The sequence below is a fragment of the Sorex araneus genome, chromosome 11 (assembly GCF_027595985.1).
Source record: "Sorex araneus isolate mSorAra2 chromosome 11, mSorAra2.pri, whole genome shotgun sequence".
NCBI classification, from domain to species: Eukaryota; Metazoa; Chordata; class Mammalia; order Eulipotyphla; family Soricidae; genus Sorex; species Sorex araneus.
In genome coordinates, this window is record NC_073312.1 from 21,472,088 (window position 1) to 21,496,030 (window position 23,943).

The 23,943-nt window shown below is 44.6% G+C and overlaps 1 protein-coding gene across 1 annotated transcript in view; it reads right to left on the reverse strand.

The window, feature by feature from the left end:
• Positions 1–23,943, reverse strand: part of SORCS3 (sortilin related VPS10 domain containing receptor 3) — a 677,010-nt gene that overhangs the window by 361,376 nt on the left and 291,691 nt on the right. Inside the window, exon 3 of the mRNA XM_004611975.2 lies at positions 20,548–20,647. Within this exon, the coding sequence (XP_004612032.2) occupies positions 20,548–20,647 (100 nt within the window). The remainder of the gene's footprint in view (positions 1–20,547; positions 20,648–23,943) is intronic.

The window sequence follows — 23,943 nt, forward strand, 5'->3', positions numbered from 1 at the left end:
CTTTTGCAAGACTGTAGATGGCTAGAATTCAGATAAGTGTAGAGAATACAGGTGGAAGTGAGCCCAAGCACAGTTGTGGAATTCAAAGGAAACAGGGCAGAGAAGTACAAATAGATGAGGTGAAAGATACTATCTGGAACAAGTTACAGGAGAGCTTTAATCCCACGCCATGAAGTTTGGTCCGAGTCCCAAAGATAGTGGGCAGCCACCAGCCAATTCTGAACAGAGTATTGACTACATAAAAGCAAATGCTCTCACATAACACTTCTCTCTGAAAAAATATTCCTTCCTGGACCAATAAAGCTCAGTCAGTAGGAAGATGTCAAAGCACAGCCTGGTCCCAGGTGATAAATTCACCTGCCAACCACTGAGAGCCATATCAGCTTGAGAAGGTTTGGGGTATTTTTTTTTGCATCATATTTCCCAATCAAAAATTTAAGGCACTAACAACAGTTGCTACAGTGGGTAGCTGAAGTTGAATGGTCCTGATTCACAGAGTGCCTTGGGAGTGCAAAAAAAAAAAAGTCATTATACTGCTACAGAATCAAAGAGTAAGACTGGAATCCACACTTCATCAATCTGTCATCCTTCAGCAGGCCACGCATCTACCACTTGGCTGGCTTCCATCCCCACTGGCACCCAAATGAGAACCACTACTCGCTGCTGTGCTTTGTAATTAAAGGTGAAAGTACATGCGGGCACTACCAAAGGAGAGCAGCCAAACATGTGGGGAAGCATCATTTGGAGCTGCCCAATGGTGTGGCAAGGTGAACACAGTGGTGGGATGCTGCCAACACTTTGCTAAGTGACCTTCAATAAGTCCCCTCCTGGTGAGCAAGAACTGACCGACTGTTCCCATTCTACAAAGGAGCATCTGTTGGGAGCCTGGGGCAGGGGGCTGTCCTTCTAAGACCCAACCTTGACTTGACTAATGAGGATGAGGAAAACCTATGGCTGGTACCACCCCTTACCTGATGTAGATGCTGGAGCTTTGCTTCATGGTGAGTGAAGGTGACATGAGTTTTGGACAACCTGAGAGGGAGAGAGTAAACTAGCTTTGAACACACCTGTTCAGGGCTCATTATTCTATTTGAAAGAAACATTCTGAATTTTAAAGTGAACTCCACGCACGAATGGATTATAATATTTGGTTTGCTGACATTCAAATTAAAACTTGCATGTCTACATATGAGTGAGAATGGCATATGTTAAAAAGACTGGAAATAACCAGTGTTGGTGGGCATGTTAAAAAAAAAATACCTCCATTCATTGAGGGAATGTTGTCTGGGGAAGCCACTATAGAAAACAATACGGAGATTGCTCGAAATCATGAGATTAGAGGTTCCATATAACCTAGGAATTTCACTTGTTGGCAACTCCCCCCAAAATACACAAAAATATTCATTTGAAAAAGGTAATATACATCTATGTTTAATATAACACATAGTACAACAGAGAGTATATGGAAACAACCCAGATATCTAATGACAAATGAGCTTATAAAGAAATAAGTTGTGTATTTATATGTATGTACATTAAAATACTACACAAACAGAAAAAGGTGACATATTACAATTGGCTGTAATTCTAAATATGTGACCTAAATTATGATAATTAAATATAAAATAAAAAACAAATCAAATCAAAACTCAGTTTTTCCTAAAATATACTTGATTTCTAAAGTAAAATTCAACTGCAACAGTAATGCTTAAAACACTACTCACTTGGAAACTCTAGCTCACTTTTTATTTATTTTTTTTTTGGTTTTTGGGTCACACCTAGCGATGCACAGGGGTTACTCCTGGCTCTGTACTCAGGAATTACTCCTGGCAGTGCTCAGGGGACCATATGGGATGCTGGGATTTGAACCCGGGTCGGCCACGTGCAAGGCAAACGCCCTACCCGCTGTGCTATCGCTCCAGCCCCAATCTAGCTCACTTTTAATACCTGGTCAGATGTGATAGTGCTCTCTGTCTTCTATAACCACACAGGATAAAATTAATCACCCCTACCTCCTTATTTAAAAAAAAATCACTTAACACAGATCTCCATGTAAGGTGCTTCTTTGAACAGACTATGGAACATTTATCTGGACTCTCCCCACTGCCTGGGTCGATGGTAGTCCTAGAGTAAGTTTTCAATGAACAGTGGCTGAGTTGGTGGTGAGCTAAGTTTATTTGCTCAAGACTCTATGTTCAACAACAAGAATCACAAACATACCTTATGGTTGAATTTATCTTTGTTTGCCAAGACTTATGTAGGCTCCTAAGCATGAGCCTGTCTTCTAAAATCTATACCCATAAATCCAACTGCCTAAAAGCCTTCTTACCTGGATATCCCATGTTATCAAACTCAAGATGCCCCATCCAAACTGATTATCTTTTGCTCAAGGCCTCTTCTTTCTCTGTAGTACACCCACATCTTGTTAAAATCCTCAGACCCCATTCATTTTCCAAGCAACCCAACTGTCATCTGAAGCTACACCCTGAAATGAATAGAATGAATACTTTCTTAGATTAACAAGTATACGAATTTTTAATCGTTACAAAATATCGCGTGGCCGGACATTCTAATCTGTTTTGCTTTATCTGGAAATGCCATCACTGGACTTTCTGCCTGCAGTCTTAGCACAACCTTAAATTCCACCTCTACACTGCTCCCAAATGATCTGATCCAATGACTCCATGTCTCATAGATACAAATAAGCAATCAAAGCCACTCCATAGATCAGTAAGGACACACTTACCACGTCTCTTTCCTCTTCTCTCACCTCTTCAAATGTATTTGCTCCACCTTCACACAAAGTTGAAATTTCCTGAATGTACTTGACTCTCACATAGCTAAGCTACTGAACATGGCTTGTTCTATGTCCAGAAAATCCTCCCTATCCCACTCCCACCATCAGTTGGCAATCGCTACAGATGTGTTGGACTCAGGCCAAACAGGAGTCCATTCTTAGCCCTCCTATCCCTGCCTCCTTCCTGTGACCCACATTACTGACCACTCCCCAGGGTCTATTTCCATAAAAGCACCAGTCCAGGGTGCAAGACAGACTCCAAAATATTCACAGATGTATGTATTTTCCTTCGCTCCACCCAGTTGAGTGATACTTGATGCTGAAACACATCTGAATCATTGAGGAAGCTTTATAATCCTTAGTTCCATGCCTCACTTGAGATCTAATAAAACAGTTCCTGAGGTGAGGTTTTGGCAGGGGTATGTTCTAAAACTCCTTCAGAAATCACAAATGGTAGCCAAAGTTGAGAATCATTTAAACTGAATCCATAACCTTTGAAAACAATGATGCATTGAGTCTAGAAAAGTGGTTTTTTTCCCCCAACTTTTTACAACTACAGGTACACATCAGCCCACAAAAGACTTGGATACAGAACTCAGTAGGGTACAGTAGATTAGAATACAGAACCTAGAGTAATCAAACCTGGGTTTGAAACCTAGGCCACTGACTTCTTATGGAAGCAAATGTCTCTACCTTTTATGGCCTGCATTTTCACAGCCGCAAAATGAGGACAGAAATAGTGTCTAATTCACAAGGGACAAAGGGCTATTTTGAGAATTATCCCATGATGCATCAAAAGATGTAACCTAGTCACCAGCACACAATAAACATGGTACAGGGTTTTTATTACTATTCATTTACTGTCCACCTTAGTGACACAAATAAATTTGCTAATATTTCTTAAGTCATTTGGAGCATGTTTATGGACCTGACAATTGCTCTGTGACTCAGTATCCCAATCATTTACTGCAGCTCCAACTAGAAGTGCTACACCCTAATGCTCAAAGGATCATCACGAAAGGGGGTGATGCAATGTGTGGTCCTTCCCATCAGTGCCTATCTTCAGACAATGTCAAATCAATACTTTTCCCACTTCTGCATCCTTCAGGGAAATCCATACCAGGCCATCTAAATTTCTTATAATGCTTCAAAGTGGATCGAAATGCCAGGAAGGAAGATTAGGAAAGAGCATGAAGGGTCAGAGGGTTTTTAGGCCAAGAAATGGCAAAAGAATAAGCCCACAGACTTCTCTGGATTGTGAGTCTTACAAAATACTAGATGCATAAATTAAATCTTACACACATCTAGAAGGTTTGCTTTATAAATCTTTTCACTGATTCAAAAGATTCAATAGAAAAATAATTACTTTAAAAATTAGTGACCATCCCTAGAGAAACTGACATTCTCTCCTGAACACATGTCTTTCTCTGTCCTCACATTTCTCCAAATTAATTTCTTTTAGTGAAACATTTTTTCTACTAAAAAGAGAAATGAATGATAAGATAGCATGTTCACAGATTATACGTTATGCAAGACATCTAAGATATGGTCCCTGGTTAGTTTAGGGACAGAAGATTGGGTGGGGCATTTATTTTCGCCTTGATGTTGCTGACCTGTGTTTGATTCCCAGCAGCCCATATGGTTTGTGGAGCCCTCCAGAAGGGTTGATTCCCCAAGCACAGAGCCAGGAGTAAGCCCTGAGCACAGCCAAGTGTGCTCTCCTTCCCCCAAAAGGAGGATCTACTATCCAGTGGTGATAAGGCCCAGATAATAAATTTCAGGCATCACTTCCAAGCCTGGCTGCCCATCAGGAATGCCCAGTAGATATTTTGCCTAACATCTACCCCCAAGGCTTCTCCTAAGCTATAAGATTAGAAACTGTAGGGAAAGATGAAATTTGAGATTCAGTACTTTCCAAGTTTCTTTCCGCTTCCTGTAGTAGTTAGTCCACACACCTATTACAGAGTTTCAAGCATTAGAGGACTAAAGTACTATCTGGAAAAAATAAGTAGTGCTGAGAGGTTGGAATATCAAGCACAACTTCACAGACTAGAGAAATTTAAGCTGTGCTTTAAAAACAGAGAAATATTTTATTCATTAATTTAGTTTTTGAGCCACATCCAGCAGTGCTCAGGGCTTACTCCTGGTGAGGTTCAGGGGACCATATGGGATGTTGGGGACTGAACCAGGGTTGGCCACATGCAAAAGAAATATCACTATAATATCACTAAGGCCCATAATCTATTTCTTTACTGCTGTTGTTTGACTGGTTGTTATCTGGGCCATACCCAGTGATGCTCAAGGTTTACTCCTGGCACTGTTTTCAGAGATCACTCCTAGCCACAGCTCAGGGAACCATATGTGGTACTGGGTATCAAACCTGGGTCAGACACATGCACCTTACCTTCTGTGTTATTTCTCTGAGTCAGATTTTGGTAAGCACCCAGACACACAGACAGGTGGAGGGGAAAGATGCTAACACAGGCCTGTTTCACCTGGTTGATCCCCTTCCACTCTGCAACACACAGAGTGTTGTAAGTCACCAATAGCCCTGCATGTCCGGTGTGATTCCTAACAGAGTCCATTTCTACAGTGGTACCCCTGGAGAACTTGGTGTGGGCATATGCTTAAAAGACATCGGTTCTCTTTGTCTTCCCTCCCCTGGCAGATGCAATACTAGAAAGTTCTCTCACTTCTAAAATGTGCTGTCTCCTCTTCTTTGGACATTTCCATGGTACTGTCACCTCAGCAAACATGGCAGCCAGCATGAGGAAATTAGCTGGAGGGCAAAGACTAACCACCTTAGACGACAGAGCCGAATAATGGGAAGGATCTGCTTCTTGACCATGTCACAGAACTACAGAATTAACCACCTGGAATCAACTTCCCTTTAGACTTCATGACAGGAGGTAAGGCATTTCCCAACCCTGTAACTGAGGGCAGTTTCCTGTGCCTTGCTGAGCCAACATATGCCAACTGACTCAGAAAGGCATTTGAACTCCCATTTTACAAATAACTTCTGGTTTGAAAGATTTCAAACTTGTCACAGAGCCGACACTGTTGAGTTGGACCAAGAAAAAGATGAATGGGTTACGCTCAGACTCCTTTGCTGTCCCCCACATCTGTATTGATGTCCTCCTATGGACACTCAGCGTCTGAGTACAGATGGACTCTCAAAGCATCTGAGTACAGATGGACTTCCTCAAAGGAGGAATTCCTAAAAGGCAAACTTTGACAGTATCAGTTTTTAGAAGAAGTCCAGGATAACAGCCAGCTTGCATACTATGAGCGTTTTTGATGTGGACTGCATATACCTTCCCTAAGATAATCAGGTTAATCTCCACATGCATAGACTCAGCTGTCAGCAGCTCTGAGACAAAAGAATGGCAACTTTAAGGCTGCTCAAGAGAAAAGAGTAGCCCTGAGCACCTCGTACCATATCTAATAGGCTCAGGGTTGAGAGGACGCAAAGAGGCACCCAGACTGCCACATGACTGAGCAGTTAATGTGGGGGAAATCTCAGAGCAGTGACATTCAACCATCCTGCATCTGTGAGCTATGGATGCTGAAACTCTGGGGTAGAGGAGCATTGGCCAAGGCCAGGAGCCTGAAGAGATTTGCACCAGGAGAACTTTCCAGAGATAAGCAGCATACTCAGAGTCTGTTCTACCCCTTTCATGCCTTCCTCTCCAAAGGTCCAAAGGGGAGGTATGGAGTCTTCCGTGCAAGGATCAGCTGCCACTGGCTCTCGTGCATGATTGAGGATTCAAGGCTCAGGCCAAAGACCACTTTGGGTAATTGCATCGTATCTCTGAGCCTCTTCGGATGTGACTGTCCTTGCCTGGCCTAGCCAGGCTGTTTTAATCATCAAATGCCTCTTCTGCCACCATTTACCCTTCTGTAGATAAATAGGACCGGGCAAACTCAGGGTGCCATCACCTGCCAGTCTAGGACCAGAGCCCTGGGGCCAGGCCTGCCTTGCACTCTCTGGCCCACTGGCTTGTGGACCTCTGTTTTCTTTTCTTATCATTCTGCCTTTTTTCTCCTCTCCCACAGACACCCTCAAACTGTCTCCAGTCTTGATTTGGTTTCGCAGTCACTGGCTGCTCTGGGAGGGCAACTCTTCCTAGTCTGAGCATTTGACCTGGCCACTTTCAAAGCCAGGGCATGTGAGACTCTAGGTTTCTTGGACAAAAGCACAGGAACCTGAAAGTCCCTTGCTGCCTGCATCCTTAGGCTCCTGGTGGCTGGTCACATGTACAGAACAGTGTCCTCTGTATAAGGTCACAGACCAAGCCTGTGTGGAAGACTACCGATGAACTGGCAGTGTCATGTGTGAAGGCATTACTTCTTTCCCCGGGACTCATTTTCTTAACCCATTTAGGGAGAGACTAAACCTCTCACTCAAGATTTAACCAGATGATGTTTTCTCCAAAACAGATCATACAGTGTCCAGGAGAGCTGTGTGTGCCCAGCCAGGGGGAGAATCTCTTCATAGAGGAGCTGCTTCAGTATGGAACTACCCCAATGAGTTAGCCAGTTGTCCTGAGATCAGATCCGTGAGACAAGGGACAACAGACAGTACTTCCTAACCAGGCACTGGGGGTAGGCACAGGAGGTCCATATTCAATCCCCAGTCGGCCCATGAAGTGGGTATTAACCTGCATATACAGACAAGGAAACAGAAGTCTTAAAATATTTCAGCATGTGCCTAAGCCAACAGCTGAGAAGAATCGGAGCCAGGATCTGACAAAATGTCTTCTTGCCTCAATGGAGAGAGGCCCAGAGAACCAAGCCAGGCACTGATCATGAGGATGCTCAGGTCCTGCAGAGCTTGGCCTTACTCAGACAGACCAAGAGTGCCCTGTCCACCCAGGTGAAAGCCTGTCCCAGGCTTAGGGAAGAATCAAAAGATGCTACCTTGTCCCCAAACTCTTTGACTTCCCTTCTTGGCAAGGGGATATTTTTCTTAACTTCTCAGCATAGGACTGTGACTCTGTTGAGCCAGAGAGAAGATTCTCCCTGCTATGGATACTCATTTAAGGCCTATAAAGAGAAATTTTGGAAGCTGATGGTGCTTAACTAAACTGAGAAGAGCATTGAGATTCCTCTATAAGAGCCAATACTTTCAAATAGGACAACCTGGGTCTAAAACCTGGGCTGTTCACTTCTATCTGGCTCTCCTCTATCTCTCTCTGTCTCTGTCTCTCTCTGTCTCTATCTCTCTCTCACCCTCTCATGTAAATGTCGATAATTATTTTACACATTTTGCTTGAGAAAGACATGGTCATGTCTCATGACATGGCACAAAATAAGTGCTCAATAAACTGGCATTTCCGTTGTTTCGGATGCCCTGGTGGAACTCAAGCCTAAGGTCTGGGCCTGTAGGAGTCACGGTAGCTACAGTCTCTGAACTCTTCACTTGGCCCTGAAGATTCCACTCAAGCACACGGTCACCAGAATGAGGCCCAGACCTGAATTACCCACCTCCTTCCTGGACGTGGCCCAGCACTCTCCAATCAGCAAGAAGCACTGCAGATACAGGGTGTGGTGCAGTACTCCAGCAGGAGGAAGGACGCCTTAGCAGTGCATGGATGGGCACCTATGGCAATTTTGTCATGTGAGGGATGGTGGCAGAGGCTCAATTGAAGGCCACCCTTTCCTGTCTCCGACAGGTACCCCTGCATTCCTGCACTCTCTTCCTCTCTGTTTCACTTCTTTCCTCTACTGGGTCATCATAAAACAGCCTGGCCGCCATGTAGACTGAGATATATTTAAGAATGGCAGAGCTGAGCCAGACAGAGAGTAGAGAAGATAAAGCACTTGTCTTACATGTCTTACATGTCTAACCCAGGTTCCATCCCTAATACCACATATGATCCCCTGAGCCTTGCCAGGAGTAAACCCTGAACACCAACATATGTGGCCCCCAAATTAAAGGGAAAAAAATAAGGAATAGCAAAGCTGACTGCCTGTAATCTGGGGAGGCCATCTGTCAAGGACTGCCCATATCAAATATGCCTGCATTTGTCAGTGAGACCAATGTCTTGCTTTGCATAGCCAGCTCAGACCCCCCACCTGTGGGCATAGGAATCTGCTTGCTCCCAACCTGCCCTGGAGCCATTTGGTAGACACAGGGACTTTGGGACACAGGACTCCTCATTACCCAGATGAGGGCTAAGAGCAGATGGCTGGCATCCTGACCTTGGACTTAAAATGGGGGTGCAGGCCAGGGGAAAGATGAGCCTGCTAGTAGCAAGCTCTCTGCTTGGCTGAGTTCATCAAGGGAGAGAAAAAAAAAAAGTAGAGTCTTTCATGGTGGTGGTGGCTGTTTGTGTGACAGAGAGCGCTACCTCGGGGCCAGGGAGACCATCAGCTAGATGACTATGTGCCGCAACATTAGGAAGAACACTGCGCCCTGCCTCCCCCAGCTCTTCGTGAAAATTTCTCCTGCCTGGGATGCTCAGAAAACATAGCCAGAAGGTCTGGCAAAGGCACGGGAAGGGAGAAGAGATGGAGGGGGAGCTTAACACAGCACTCCAGCCATCCAAAAGGCTCTCGCCCAGCTTCTTCTCGCACAGATTTTAGATCTCAGCTCCAGCCCCTGCTCAGAAGCCTGCGGGCCTGAGACATCCCTCCAGCCGAGTCTAAGGGCCACAGTACTTAGCTCTACCCTCTTCAACTGCAATGCTAAACCCTATCTATCTGTCAAATCTCCCCCCCAAGGCCCCAGGATTTCTTCCAAAGACTGCCCGATTGTTGCCTCCATCTCATCAATGTCCTTCTTCAAGTTGAATTCTTTAAGCACCAACTCTCCCTATGAGTGATCTCCAAGCAGAGAATGCCTCATGCTGTCAAGGGGGCATCATCCAGCCAGGACTCAGGAGCCAACATGAATGGTCAAAGTGCCTGGGTGGGTGTTTCCCTCGTGCTGCAGGAAGACCTTCTCTCTGACTCTTTCTGCTTCTGTTCCTGGCTGTGTCCTAACCATGCCCTCCTCAGCTGCCATCCTTCTATTCCTGATTAGAATCAGAGTTGCACCAACTGACAACTCTGTAAGCCAGCCTAGACTTCTAAGATGAGCCAGGGAGTCCCAAAGAGCCAAAGTCTCATGTGACCATCCAGAAACACAAGTTTCATCCTAATCCTGGAGTCCATCTGTTTGAGTCCCTGGTTCCATCCAAACCAGAGTTTGTGCAGAAGAGAAATAGGTTTGGGTTTTTGTTTTATTTTTGATTAAATAAAACAATAGACATCTGGACAAAGGCAGACTCTTAGATTTTCATAATGCTTTTTGTTGAACATTTCTACACACATAAATACAAACGTACACATACACACAAATACTATAGCCTACAAAAATCAAACAAAAAATAGGTCAGGCAAACAGAATCTATTAAAGAAGTGCAGTAAGTGACTAATTTCTATTAGTCCTCTTTCTTAGATGACTGGATAATTTCACTACAAACTATAATTTCATTTAAAAAAGGTAAGCTGTAAACCCAGGAAGGTGCTTGGGAGAGAAGCTAGGCTTTATAATCTTCCCATTTTCAAATAAAATAAAAAGAAAAAAACTAGCAATCATTTTAATGAGCCTTTAAATAAATTCTTGGCGAAAGCATAGCGCAGTAATTTATACAAGGAACTATATACATATATTGCTGAGAAAGGGACTTTGTGACTAAAGAGTGAATTTCCAAGAATTACTCTAGCTTGTTTTTCCTTTAAGTGATCAGTTAGAATTCAACCAAACTTGAGAGCTACTCCAGCATTCAGCCGCATCTGCGAAATTCAGATAGAAACTTGTAAAACAATGACTTTCCTTCATGGGCCCACAGCCTCTTCTGATTTCTTAGCTTTCCTTACTTCTGATTTCCCAGAGCATGAAAAAAATCTAATACTTTTACTCTCAAGAGGCTTATTTTCTGGTTTGCTTTCTAGACATACTATGAGGTAAACAGGCTTCGGCTTGGAATCAATAGAAGTTCTTCCACCTTCTCTTTCCTTTCCCACATTTCCCAGTAAACCATCTTCTGGACACGGCTCTCGCCTCTTGGTAACTGTTAATTTATGAGGTAAGAAAAACGAAGTGGCTGTGAATTAACAAGAGGGGACCATTTCTCTCCATCAGTGGAGTAATCAATCTCTTGCCAGCAGTTGGCAGGTTTGGTTTTAAGAGCCTGGGAAGTCTGGGGATGGGCAGGAGACTGAGGCAGTGGCCTTGTAAATAGCTTCTTTAACATCTCTAGATTATGGAGGCTGCACAGTCCTCACAGAAGCAAAGAGTGAGAGGTCCTCCTGCCTTTTGCATCCACAGTCTAGGATCAGTGCTCCCGGGAAGACTTGAACCCTGTCTGGGATCTTGGGGCTCTGACTGAGTCCTAGCCATGCCCCCGCCTTTGCTGCAGCTTATTTCCGATGAAGCAATATGATGCGTCTCACTTTATCCTATAGCCCCCAGAGGAAGAGATAGGCAAGTGATCTTTTATCCCCAGTTTGCAGATTGAGAACCAGAAATGCCAAGAATTGAAGTGACTTTAAATGACTTTCCCCAGCTGAAGAAGAGAAGAGCCCAAACCAGAAATACTGATTCCGTCCCTGATGTCTCTTTCCTGGAGGGGGCCCAGCCTCTTATTTCTTTGACAGACATCTGGACAAAGGCAGACTTCTCACCCAATCCTGTGCCTCCAATGTGCAAGATGTAGACTTGGTTGCTCTTCTAGGTTCACTTATTTATAGTGGAATTTGCCATTTCCTTATGGCTTAGAGGCAGAGAAGCTATGGATGTCTTGTAAACCCTATAGCTACACCACAGTGGGGGATATGTATTCCCTACTGCTCCCATCTTGCATTCACTTCTTTTCCAGTGGGGGTTCTCCATTATACTCCTGAGTTCCAGCTGTCAGCAGCCTGAGGACTTGGCAGAGAACACTGGACCTGAAGTCAGCAGGCCCAGTTACAACTCTGGATCTACTGTAAAAGACTTAAAGCCCCCCAGGTGACCCCTGGTTAAAGGAGGGCTTCACAGTCCAGTGCCCATTCCTCCCCCAGCGTGGTACAGAGAAGAGTTCAACAGGAGCATAGATGAGTTTGATGAGACCAAGATTGTTGGTGTCAAACCTTCATCATTTGTAAAGAGAAAAATGACAGTTTCCACATGATGTATTGCTGGTTATGTATTAAGTTAATTCACAAAAAGCATTTGGAATTTATTTGAGCAACTAGTGCATGCTCCAAAAGAAAATCCACTGTCTACTTGCATTGGTTCTTCTCATCAGCATCATCAATCACTTGTTTAAAAATAGAAATTAGCATGACAATGGACTTCTCTTACTTGCTCTTTAACATGTATCTTACTATGGCCATTTTCTGAAGGTAGAAAGTCGGGTGCACACAGATGAGATGGCTGGTTGAGGCTACCAATAATGGGGTACCCAGGAGGAACTGAGATACAATACAGTTGAACCCTGCTAGAGTAATTCTTGCCCTTAAGTTTCCAAAATAGATTCCCAAGATCCCACTCCCCTTCTTTTAGGACTGCTTCTGCATGCCTTAACGACTCCTTGTTGTTAGGGGTACCCATAGGAGCCACGCTGGAAGAGTTCTGATGGCCATGAAAATGTTGTTGCTCAGAGTTCTATCAGCTGCAACAAAGCACATTCTGACAAGGAAACTGAAACTTTATAAAAGCAAGACTGAATGAGAGTGCCTAGCTGGCTAATACAAGGCCACATCCACAAGAGATTAGCAGATCTGTCAAGGACCACCCAACCAGCAATCATGGAGCTCTACACATAATCACTGTGCACTTCTCTGAGAGGCATGGTCTCAGTGGTGGCAATCCAGACTGCCCTTGCTGGAAGGACTTCAGAAAGTAAGGGCTGAACAAAGTCACTGAACAAATCAGGAAGAGGAAGTTTTGAGAGGGGGTCTGGCTAATTCAGGAATGTTTGGTTAGTCAAGGACAGTGCAGGAAGAGAAAACCGATGTCTGTCTCATAGTCCCACTTAAGCAGTCTTAGCCTTAAATGATGCAAAGTCCTCTTTGCATTAAAGGACCTACTATGTGACATCTAAGTCACAGTAGTATTTGTGAGTTTATCTCACACAGGTCATATAAGACTACTTCAAGTCCTTGTTAAGAATGACTATTAGTTGGTGTCCCCAAGACCATTTAGAAAATACCAATGATTCACCTGTGGATTTGCTCCTCAGAATGTCAAGTGATGCTAACATATTCTGTTAAATTATTGAAGTACCCCACATCCTCATCTAGCTAAAAAAATCTTAAAATACACAGGCTTCATAATATTTATACCCTGCACATGTTATATAATATAATATTTATATCTTTTATATATTATGTAGTATAATTTAAATTATGCAACAGAGCTATAGTAATTAAAACCACATGGTACTAAAACAAAGAGATTCTCAGGTCAATGAACTAGAATTGAGAACCCAGACATAAATCCTCAGATGTATGGACAACTAATTTATGACAAAGGTTTTGGATGCATAACATGGATCAAGAAAAGAGTCTTCCACAAATGATGCTGGGAAATCTAGATAACTACATGCCAAAAGAAGAAGAAAAAGAAATTAAACTCTTAGTTCATGCTGTATACAAAGCTTAATATTAAATGGATAAAATTTGTTTCCATAAAATATTGAATAAATTTCTACATAATACATTGAGGAAACATAGGCAAAATGTTGACCTTGAAAGAGTCTTCAATGATATGAAAAAAAGCACAAACAAAAGCAAAAATGAACAAATGAGAATACTTCAAACAAAAATGCTTCTGTACTATTAAATAGATACAGTCCCAAATAAAATGATACCCACTGGTTGGGAAAAACTATTCACACATCATACATCAAAGAATTAATTTCCATGATATATTAAGCATTCTCAAAGCTAAAAACAGACAACAAAACAGAACAACCCTTATCCCCCCCCCAAAAAAAAAAGAGAAAGATGATGAGGAGATACTTCTCAAAGAAAATATAAAGATTGCCAACAGACACATAAAAAAGACATCGCTTATAAGCAGGGAAATGCAAACCAAAAAGATAATGTGTATTACCTCACACCAGGAAGGATGTCTATAGCAAAATGTTCCAAAACAATAAGTACTTGCCTGATGTGATTAAAAAATAACTCTCATTCACTGCTGGTAGGAATATTATCCAGTTCATCCTCTATGGAAAATGCTTTGAAAATTTCTCCAAACCTTAATAATAGAGCTACCATATCACCCTGTGACTCCCCTCCTGGGCATCTACCTCAAGAATCCTAAAACACTAATCAAAAAATATATATGCACATCTGTGTCCCTCACTAGGTTATCAACAATAGCAAAGATCTGGAAGCTACCTGAGTCCAACAGTGCATGAGTAGACAAAGAAATTACATAGACACAATGGAACACTACTGGGCTATGAGGAAAGATGAAATCATGCAATATTGCTGCAGCTTGAATGAAATGAAGGGCATCCTGCTAACTGAAGATAGTAGTGAGTCAGAAAGGCAAAGTCAAAAACTATGTGATCTTGCTCATGGTCAGAGTACAAAGAAACTAAAAAAGGGAATTTGAGAATATGCAACAGAAACAAGCCCTAAAGATAGGGTCTCTCTTAGGACTATAAGCAGAAGATGCTAAGGCAGAGGGCTGGGAGGGCCTCAGGATAACAATGTAGGGGTCGAGGCATTCTGGTAGTGTACATAGTACAGCACTATCATAAAGTTAAAACAATAATATCAGTAATGTTAAAAACTATGAAACCTTGATTAAAAAAACTATTTAAGATGATACATGTAAAGACTCTTAGAATTGAAAATGGCCAATGATGTCACAGCTGAACTAGCTCATCTTCATATGAAAACTGAAGCTGACTGGGGGTACTCCCTTTCTAGAGGACTGCCACAGCGCCTGCTTGGCCCACTCTACCCACTGGCATCACCTGGCCAGGCTTTGTATGCACTCAAATTGGACATCTGAGTCTATGAAGACACATACTTCTGGTGTTTGCAGGTAGACTTTACATTTCTGAGAGTGGGAACCTCCGTTCTGATAAATTACTCAGAGCCACACATTCAACAAATTGCTTTACAGCCTAAAGTTATATTTCCAAATTATTTTTCTTCCACGTTAGCATAGGGGTTTTAAAACCTGTGAATTGAAAGTGCTCTATCCCAGCACATACTTTGCCTGACTCTCTAACATCTAATATCTCTGGAGATGTTGTAAGGAAAAGCAGGCATCCGGTATTTTAAATTTCTGTGTTCTGTTTTTTTTAGATATTCTGAGACTGTTACAGAGAGCTCTGGTTATGTGGCTTATTAAATAATGACATAACCCACATCTGACCACACACCCACATACCCACCCCTCTCCCCCCGCCCCCGCCACACACACACATACCACACACCTTCTTTAACAGTCTGACAAAGGCAATATGCTCATCAGAAAACTCAAACCAGCAATTCCCACCTCATTTCTATAGGGTAGCCTGGAAGTAATTATCCTTCTCACTGGTAAATCAATTAGGAAATAAAGGCTCTAACCATTCCCTTCTCCTCCACGAAATTACTAATCCTCTGTCACTAACTGGCAGAAGCCCAGGCCACAGAGTTCTTACTACTGTGTCTGGCCTGCCACATACTGTCATGACCTTCTTTCCTGGAGCAAGGGCAGGCAGCCATCAGGAGTCAGAGCAGAGAGTAGAGTTAGGTCTTAGGTCATAAACATGATTCTAGACAGCAGACCCCATATCAAGCTACTTGTCCAAAATGTCAGTGGCTCACTTGCCTGAGCCTCTATTTCCCTACCTATCAAATGGGGATGAAATGAGCACGTTCTGGGGATTCATTTGTCCAGGTGTTTGTTTTATTAGGTCAGTGAAAGGAGAACATCTTATTCTGGTGACAAATGTTACAGATCATCACGTAGATACACACACACACACACACACACACACACACACACACACACACACACATCCACTCTATAGGAATTTAGACATATTCCCTGACAAGTCCTACCCTCCCAGCTTCCTGCCATTTCCAGAACACTATTTCCAATCTGTAAGTGGAAGCCACTGAAGCAGAGCAGTGATGGCTACTACATAGCTGTATCTCCCTATTTGCTCAAAGACTTTCTGAAATAGACACCCATAAACCCGCCTCTCCACTGGTAAGGTGCAAAGCCAGTCTATATAAACAACAGCATAAAACAAAGACTTGACCTTGACACATGCCATTCTCCCTGGGTCTAAAACAAAGTCAGCTGACAGGAAGAGTCATAACAGACCCAGGGACAATTACCTGTAGCCAAGGGAAAGGAAAGCTGGGAGCTAGAACTCAGAACCCCTGATGGCAGAGCCCACTGTCAGAGAAGCAGCCAGCCCTTCCACGCATCTGTTTCCATGACTACTGCGTCTCTTCATCACCAAAGCACAGGTTCGGCCATGACACAGGCAATGAGTGAACTGGTCAATGGCCAGGGAGGGGAAAATAGCAAGGGATGCAGAATCCACAGCAGATACAATCAGGGTAAAGCAAGGCCATTAAAACAGCATTGATGCCATTACATAAACAGGATTGTCTACCACAGCTTCCACTGGAGAGGGTCCTAGCATCGCCTAACAATCCCCTCACTTGGATGGGACTCTAGAATTCTCTGTTCACGGGCTTCAGGAAAGACAACACATCTAGTCTATGTTTTAGTTCCCTTCACAGAACTCAGTATTGCTTTGTCCCCAAAACGAACCAAGATGACTGTCATGGACCCACAAAAGAGCAATGGGGTAACTTGCATAACCTACATCTTTATTCTACCTAATTTTTACAGGTGCCCAGAGAATTGGAGAGTGAATAAATTAAGCCCCTTTAAGGAAGCCTGGTAGTAGCTGCTCAATTAATGATAAAATGTCTGCTGGTAGACGCAAACTCTACCCACTTCTACTTTCCACCTAATGACTTATAAACAATCTGAATTTAGATGTTTTATGTTATTAGGGGGAAAAGTGATAAAAAATCAACAATTAGAATTGGGAACAACTATATAAATACAAGTACATTTACTATTTTGCCAGGGGCAACAGATCTCTGATATACTCAGAGCCTCCAAAGAAAGCCATAGCCATCTGTTAAATAAATGACTCATTAGGTAAAAAGCAAGTGTTTCACAAGATTAACTGAAGAATATATGGGAGATTATAGACATTAGTTGGTCAATGAACATGGGGAGATACAGATAATTTGGGCGCTGTGGGAATTAAAAGACTCTCACAAGCCAAAATGAGAAAACAGATGATACAGGTTTAAACTGCAAAACATATTTAACAAAGAAACTTTTAAAAAATGTTGCATTACAAGGTCATAATGACCCAGAATACCAGACCATTAAAGAAACAAATAATAGTCTTGTATTTATAATTGGTATTTAATAGTTATTTTTGTTTCTGAGACCAGAGAATATCTATTCAACAATATTCTGGATCAGAGAAAGCCACTGTGTGGAATATTTGTGCATCATCAATATCTAGAGACTCTGAATATAATCAAAAACACTTAAAAATATGTCGAATCAGAATCTAATTTCCTCTTTCCTTGGGTAATTCAGAAAGCACTTCAGAATTACAGAGTCCCCTTATGAAATTAATTTCCATGACTGTTAAAAAATAAATACATAGCATCAGCCTGACATTTCTCCCCAATCTGAGAGAGGGGGATGTTGTGGTTTCTTGGTTACTGGGATTCTTGGTTGGGCATCTACCATACTTGGCGGGATTGCTCAGCCAAGACTGAGCGAACAGGTCTAGCTTTTGTGAACGGGCAATAATTCCTGTGGGAAACTGCTCTTGTGTTGGGACTTCACCTCTGGGCCCTCTGGGAAGCAGCAACAAGAACATAATTTCTGCACCCACAGTGCCCAAATCCCAGTGGTAGAGACTTTCCAGCCCTCAGCACTGGCCTAAACGCCTTTGGATCTCCCATCCCAAAGAGTAAACGGGCAGGCAAGACAAAGAAGAAAAGGCAGAGAGCAAAGGAGATGTCATAATTGGCAGGGATCAGATCACCATTACATATGTGCCAGGTAGTTAATGTGCACGTGGTCCAGCTGCAGGTCAGAGCAAGCCCTCCAGGGCATTGTCCCATGCCTAGTTCCAACTGTCGTTGGGCCTCCTGCTCCACAGTCCATAGGTGGGAGAAGAGATTTAACCTAGGAGTCACAAGAGCAGCTACCCACACTTCCAATACCCTGGACATGGGCGGGATGTCCTATGGACCTCAACTTCCTTTTTTACAAAGGAATAAAAAAAAAAGGAAGGGAGCACTAGTACAGGGGAAGGCACTTGCCTTGCATATGAATGACTCAGGCTCAATCCCCAGCTCCTCCTCTGTTCTCCCAAGCCTAGCCAGAATTTATTCCTGAGCTCAGAGCCAGGAGTAAGCCCTGAGCACTACGGGTATGCCCCTACTCAAAAATAAATAAATAAGTAAATAAAAAGATGACTAAAGGATCAAGGTCATTATAGATCACTGACTAGACTGAATAAACCTGTATCATGTGTCCATCATGCACATGGCACCAAGTTTGAATTCAAGGTCACCAAGTAACTACCTCAAGCATCAAGCAACTTTCCATTCAGGGGTCCAGGAGGTGGCTCAAAGGGCACAAGAGCAGGCCTTGCGTCTGTAAGGCCCAAATTTGATCCTCAGCAATGTATGACCTGTGAGCACTGTCAGACATTGCCTTGGAGTCCCCCAACACCACCAGCCCTGAGCAGCACCTCCTCACTGGGTCCAAACAGCAAAGCATCCATCAGGCCTGAGAATCCCCAGGAGTGACCAGTGTGTCACCCTTGCCATTCCCCTATACTGCTCAGGTGCTCCCTATATGCATCGAATGCAGGAGCGGGCTGTCCACTCTGAAACACAGGTCTGCAATGGCAAGGGAGGGGAAGGTGCAAAGTGTGGTATATAGCAAAGAATCTTGGCTTGAGAATTAAGCATAAGCTCCCAGAACCTCAGGTTTGCCTTTAGTTTGCTGCCTTGGGCCTATTGGCTTCAGTGTTCTTATCTGTGAAATGAGGCCCTTGGTATAGTTTAAAGCTTCTTAATGAAGACTCTGGGCCATTTGGGGTCCACTGGTGGGATTCAAGGTGTTTACAAGCCCCTAAAATAATTTTCCAAATGTTTTTCAGGTGCGTGCTTCTACAGAAGAAGTTTAGAGCTCCACTAATATTTGCAAAGGAGCTGAGGTTCAAAAAACTATTAATAACAGCTTGCATAGCTAAAACCTATGATCCCTTTCAGTGCCAACATTCAGTAATTTAAATAACAGCAGTGGAAAATATGGAAAGGATCATTTTTAGGGACAAAGGAGAGAAATTGCTCAGCCAGAATCAGTAACTGGGCCGAATGAACCCGTCTGCCTATCAGGTCTTGGGTAGATGGCTGGGGGCACCGTCCCAGCCTGGGGGCCCTGGAGCCCCAATATGAAAGCATCCATAGGGATCTCCCCAAAGATGGGAGTGAGGAGGGAGGGTGGGCTGCAAGAGGAGAGCAGAGGGAGGAGATGTGAAGGTCAGAGTAGAATCCATTCCAGCTTGAGTAGCACAAACTGGATCATTTGAATCAGGGATGCCCACAGTGGCTGAAAGTCTTATGCTTATCTCGGGGGAGGAAGGGGCTGTAAAATCACGGGGAGTACCAATGAGACCTCCAGTGGAGGCACTGGCTCCAGCCTTCAGAAACACAGAAGGGAAATGACTTTTCCTGATTCCTGGAAGACTGATGTCGTGGGGCAGGGGTGCAGGCCTATGTAGATTTCTAAAGTTTCTAGCAGTCCTGCCTTCCCAGCTGGGGACAGTCACCTCCCCTCCTCAAAGCAGAGACACAGCTCAGGATTCATTTTCTGAGATCACCCATCCATCTTTCCAGGGACCCAAGGTCTGGCCTCCCGCAGCCCTTTCCACAGACGAGCTGTCAAACAAGGAGAGAGGTGAGAGGCGCAGAGGGGCTGCACAGTTCCACATCCGGCTGGAGGAACCGGGCGCTGCCAGATCTTCTCTCTGCAGAACCAGACTCACTGCCTGCTAATTCGGAGCTCACTGAAAGGAGGCCAGCTAGCAGCAAGGCTGAGGAAGGGCCTGCCCAGAAGTCAAGCAGAGCCCAACTTCCATCCCAGAGCTATGGCCCACCAGGATCTGACGGCAGGCTACTTGCCCTCTCTTAGCTTCAGTCTGTCCATCTGTCAACGGGCACAAGAAGGTGCGATAGTACAGTGGGTAGGGCATTGCGTTGCATGCAGCTGACCTGGGTTCGATCCCTGGCATCCCCATATAGTCCCCCAAGTACCGCCAAGAGTAATTCCTGAGTGCAGAGCCAGGAGTAACCCCTGAGCATTGCTGGGTGTGACCCAAAATGCAAAATAAATAAATATTTTTTAAAAAATAATAAGAATCACTTCTTTGCCACAGATTCATGGGGAGACCAGAGGAGCAACCACACATAAAGCACGAGGCCAGCCCGCCTCAGCCCGTCATAGAGTCCTTCTATTCTCTACTATCATCCTTCCCAGGACTCCTTCCCAGGCTGGACACATCCAGTGTCTGTCATGCTCTGGGCATAATAAGCAGCCCATGCTAGAAAAAGTCCAAGGCTACTGGCTTGTTTCCTGGCCCCAGCACTCCCGTGCTCCTCGAGGGAGTACTCAGCCCCCATGACTCTGCCCTTACCTTCCTTTTGTTGGTGGGATTGACGTAGAGATAACTGAGCACCGTCTTCAGACCCACTTTGTCATTGAGCTTTTCATAGGTGGTGCCATAATCCGTTGATCTGCACGTGAGAGAGAAAGGGAGAGAGAGAAAGGGGGAGCTTGTTTTATCAAGTGCAGGATTGTGTTGAAAGCAGAGCCAGACTCGCCCCCAAAGGGCACCTTTGTTCCCAAATCACATGGGTTCCTAAAAGTGCTCTTTGGAGATAAAAGCCCCATTAATTTTAGAAGTGCAATTAGACACGTGGGTCTGCTTCCTACCTGAGCTGACCCCCCCTGGCTCGGGACCTTTCTCAGAGACCCATTTTCCTGTCCCTTGTGACGCTTCGTGTGGGGGGAGGAAGAGCCAAGCCAGCTTGCCCCACACACTCAGCCCTCCGCTTCTCTGTGTGCCGCTGCAGGGGCTGGCAATCCTGCTGGCGTGACCACTGCCACCTGGCACCCAGAAACGTCATTTCTGAGGTCAAGAGATAGGGTCTAACCAACTCCATACCCCAGCACTGAGACTGACGCCAGAGGACCCTCAGAGGGGATGGAAGTGGCACTCTCCAAGGCCTCAATGCTCAAAATGGGCTGCAACGGTACATCTGACACTTTACCCAAGAATGATGTTGTCTCAAGGTGAAAAACCAGTGGCTTTAAACTGCTGCCAATCATTCTTCACTTCAGTGACTGAAATGCTGTTGCTTCCCTGCTCCTCCAGGAGGCCTAATTTCTTGGGCTCAGATCTTACACCAAAACCCCAAATCAGGGCTCAAGGACAAGGCCAGTGTCTTTTCCCTCTCTCTCTCTCTGTCTTAGGCTACCAGGGGAGAGGAGAGGCAGGTGCCGAACAGACAGACTCCTGTGTCCCTGGCTCCCTCCAACCCTACCCCAGGTCATGACCTCTTTCTTCCTACTTTTCTCTTTCATCCTTTGTGGCTAGAATCATGCAGCATCCCATGCAGCACTGGAGCTTGAGAAAGTCACAGAGATCGGGCTCTCTCGGTGGTCAAATGTCATGACAGCGGGTTGTCTGAAAGCTCCCTTGTATGGTCCCCTGAGCTCTCAAATCCCTCTCAACTCCCTACTCTTTTTCTCTGCCCTTTATTCACCTCCTTATTTTATTTTTGAAGAGCAATGTTGGGAGCACATGCTCAGGGGATACTTCTAGCATGATGCTCAGGAGATGGATCATGACAGTGTTCTGAAGAGTATGTGGCACCAGGGCACAAATCTAGGACCTCCGCATGCAAAACACATTCTCCAGCTCTTTGAGCTGTTTCTCCAGCCTCTTTCCTCACCATCCAATATCAATTTGCTCCTGCCCTGGCCCAAAACTTAGCTTGAGAAGCCTAGCAGCCACACAGATGATTTTTCACAAATGACGGCAAGCCCCATCCAACCTAGCAAACTCTGTGTCCTCCACTTAAGCACCTCCCATTTTCCAGACGTCTCCAGCTCTCTTCCCCATTGCCCCCATCTCTCTTCCATACCACAACCAAATTCCCCATCCACAAGCCGCACAGCAGCTCACGTCTTTCCAGGGTTCCAAAAGAGGCTGCTGTGAGGAGGGTCTATCCGAGGAAAACCAAGGCTACCCCGAGTGTCAGCTCACTCTGTGCCTCGATTAGTTTCTGCTCCTGCTGCCTGGCAGCAATGAACCCCATCACACACACACTAAGAACATCTCACAGATCCAGGGACCCATTGGCCAAATGGGCTCTGGACACTGTCCCTTTAAGAGTGTGCCCTACACAGTGTTTAGTCCACAAAGTTCAGTAGACCTTTTCTGCCTGGATAAGGGGCCACTACCACAGATATCTCAGTTCCAGGGCCAGAGCCTGTGGTTCCTTCAGAGCGGTAGATGGTCTTCCACAGCAGGATTCTCTCCCTAAGTTTAAAGCTTGCCCCCCACATCCTTAGGCTGGGCTTCTAAGACAAGAGGACAAGTCAGGGGCAGGGAGTTGAGAGGGATTTGAGAGCTCAGGGGACCACATGGGAGAGCTTCCAGATAACCTGCTGTCAGCACATTTGACCACCGAGAGAGCCCAATCTTTGGGCTTTCTCAATCTCCAGTGCTGCATGGGATGCTGCATGATTCTAGCCACAAAGGATGTTCAGAACGTTGGATGCATTGAATACAAGCAAGAGCCCCCCGGACAAACCTGGCATTAGAACAGTCATGCTTGAATAGCGCAGTTCAGGCAGCCAATCTGGAAAGCAATGTGCTGAAATGTGTGGACACTAAATCTCTGCTTCTGGGCCCTCTGCTCCAGTCATCTCAATGCCAGCAAGTTATCCTCCTCTGTGTGTGTATCTGTATGATTCTCTCTCCTCGTCCCAATATTTATATGACTTGTTTCCAGCACACACATGAGAAAAACACAGTAACAAGCAATCATGCAGTCTACTGTCCACTAGGCTTAAAGAGTAACTGTGTTTGTGTTTATAGCGGGTAGGGCGTTCGCCTTGCACATGGCTGACCCAGGTTTGATTCCTCTGTCCCTCTCAGAGAGCCCAGCAAGATACCGAGAGTATCCCACCTGCACAGTAGAGCCTGGCAAGCTACCTGTGGCGTATTTAATATGCCAAAAAACAGTAACAACAAGTCTCACAATGGAGACGTTACTGGTGCCCACTCAGCAAATTGATGAGCAACTGGACAACAGTGCTACAGTGCTACCTCCTGGAGGTGACTTTTACAACTACAAACATGTGTTGAGATAGAATGTACATTCCTCGGTTGGCTTGCTATTCCCAGCATCCAGTTAGAGATTTACTCATGCATGTTGACCTGCTGAATTAAACTCCAATTAACTGCTGGAAAGCATCATAGCTTATGAAGAAACCATCCCTGTATCTTTGAGCCACTGACCAATATTTCAGTGTCTCTCCCTTTAAAAGGTTGTTGTTACAAGCAATGACTTCATGAGCATTGTTCTACATGGCTTCTTGAGCCATGAAGAAGAGCTTTTCTCAGGAGATATAAATATGAATACATATTACCCTTCACTCACTCATACTTAGCTGGCTATAGGCATAGTCTTCTTTAAGGAAGAAGGCTGTGCCCCAAAAAAGAGACATTTGGATGAGAACAGAACTTTAGGCTGGCCATCCCACCTGCCTCCTGGGCACTGAATTCCACTACCAGGAACCCAATGAGCAGGGACATTACCTCCTGGTCTCAGGAGCACTGCCCTACTGTCCCCTCTAACATGAGGATATGGGACCAGCTCACTTTTACCAAGTGTCAGCTTGTCGCAGCAGCCACCTGCTCCCTCAGTGACCCAGTGCTGGGTGGAAAATTGGACTCCATCTCTCTTCAACACTTTAGAGACAGAACAAGACCGCACCCTGATTTTAAGTCTGAGTCCTC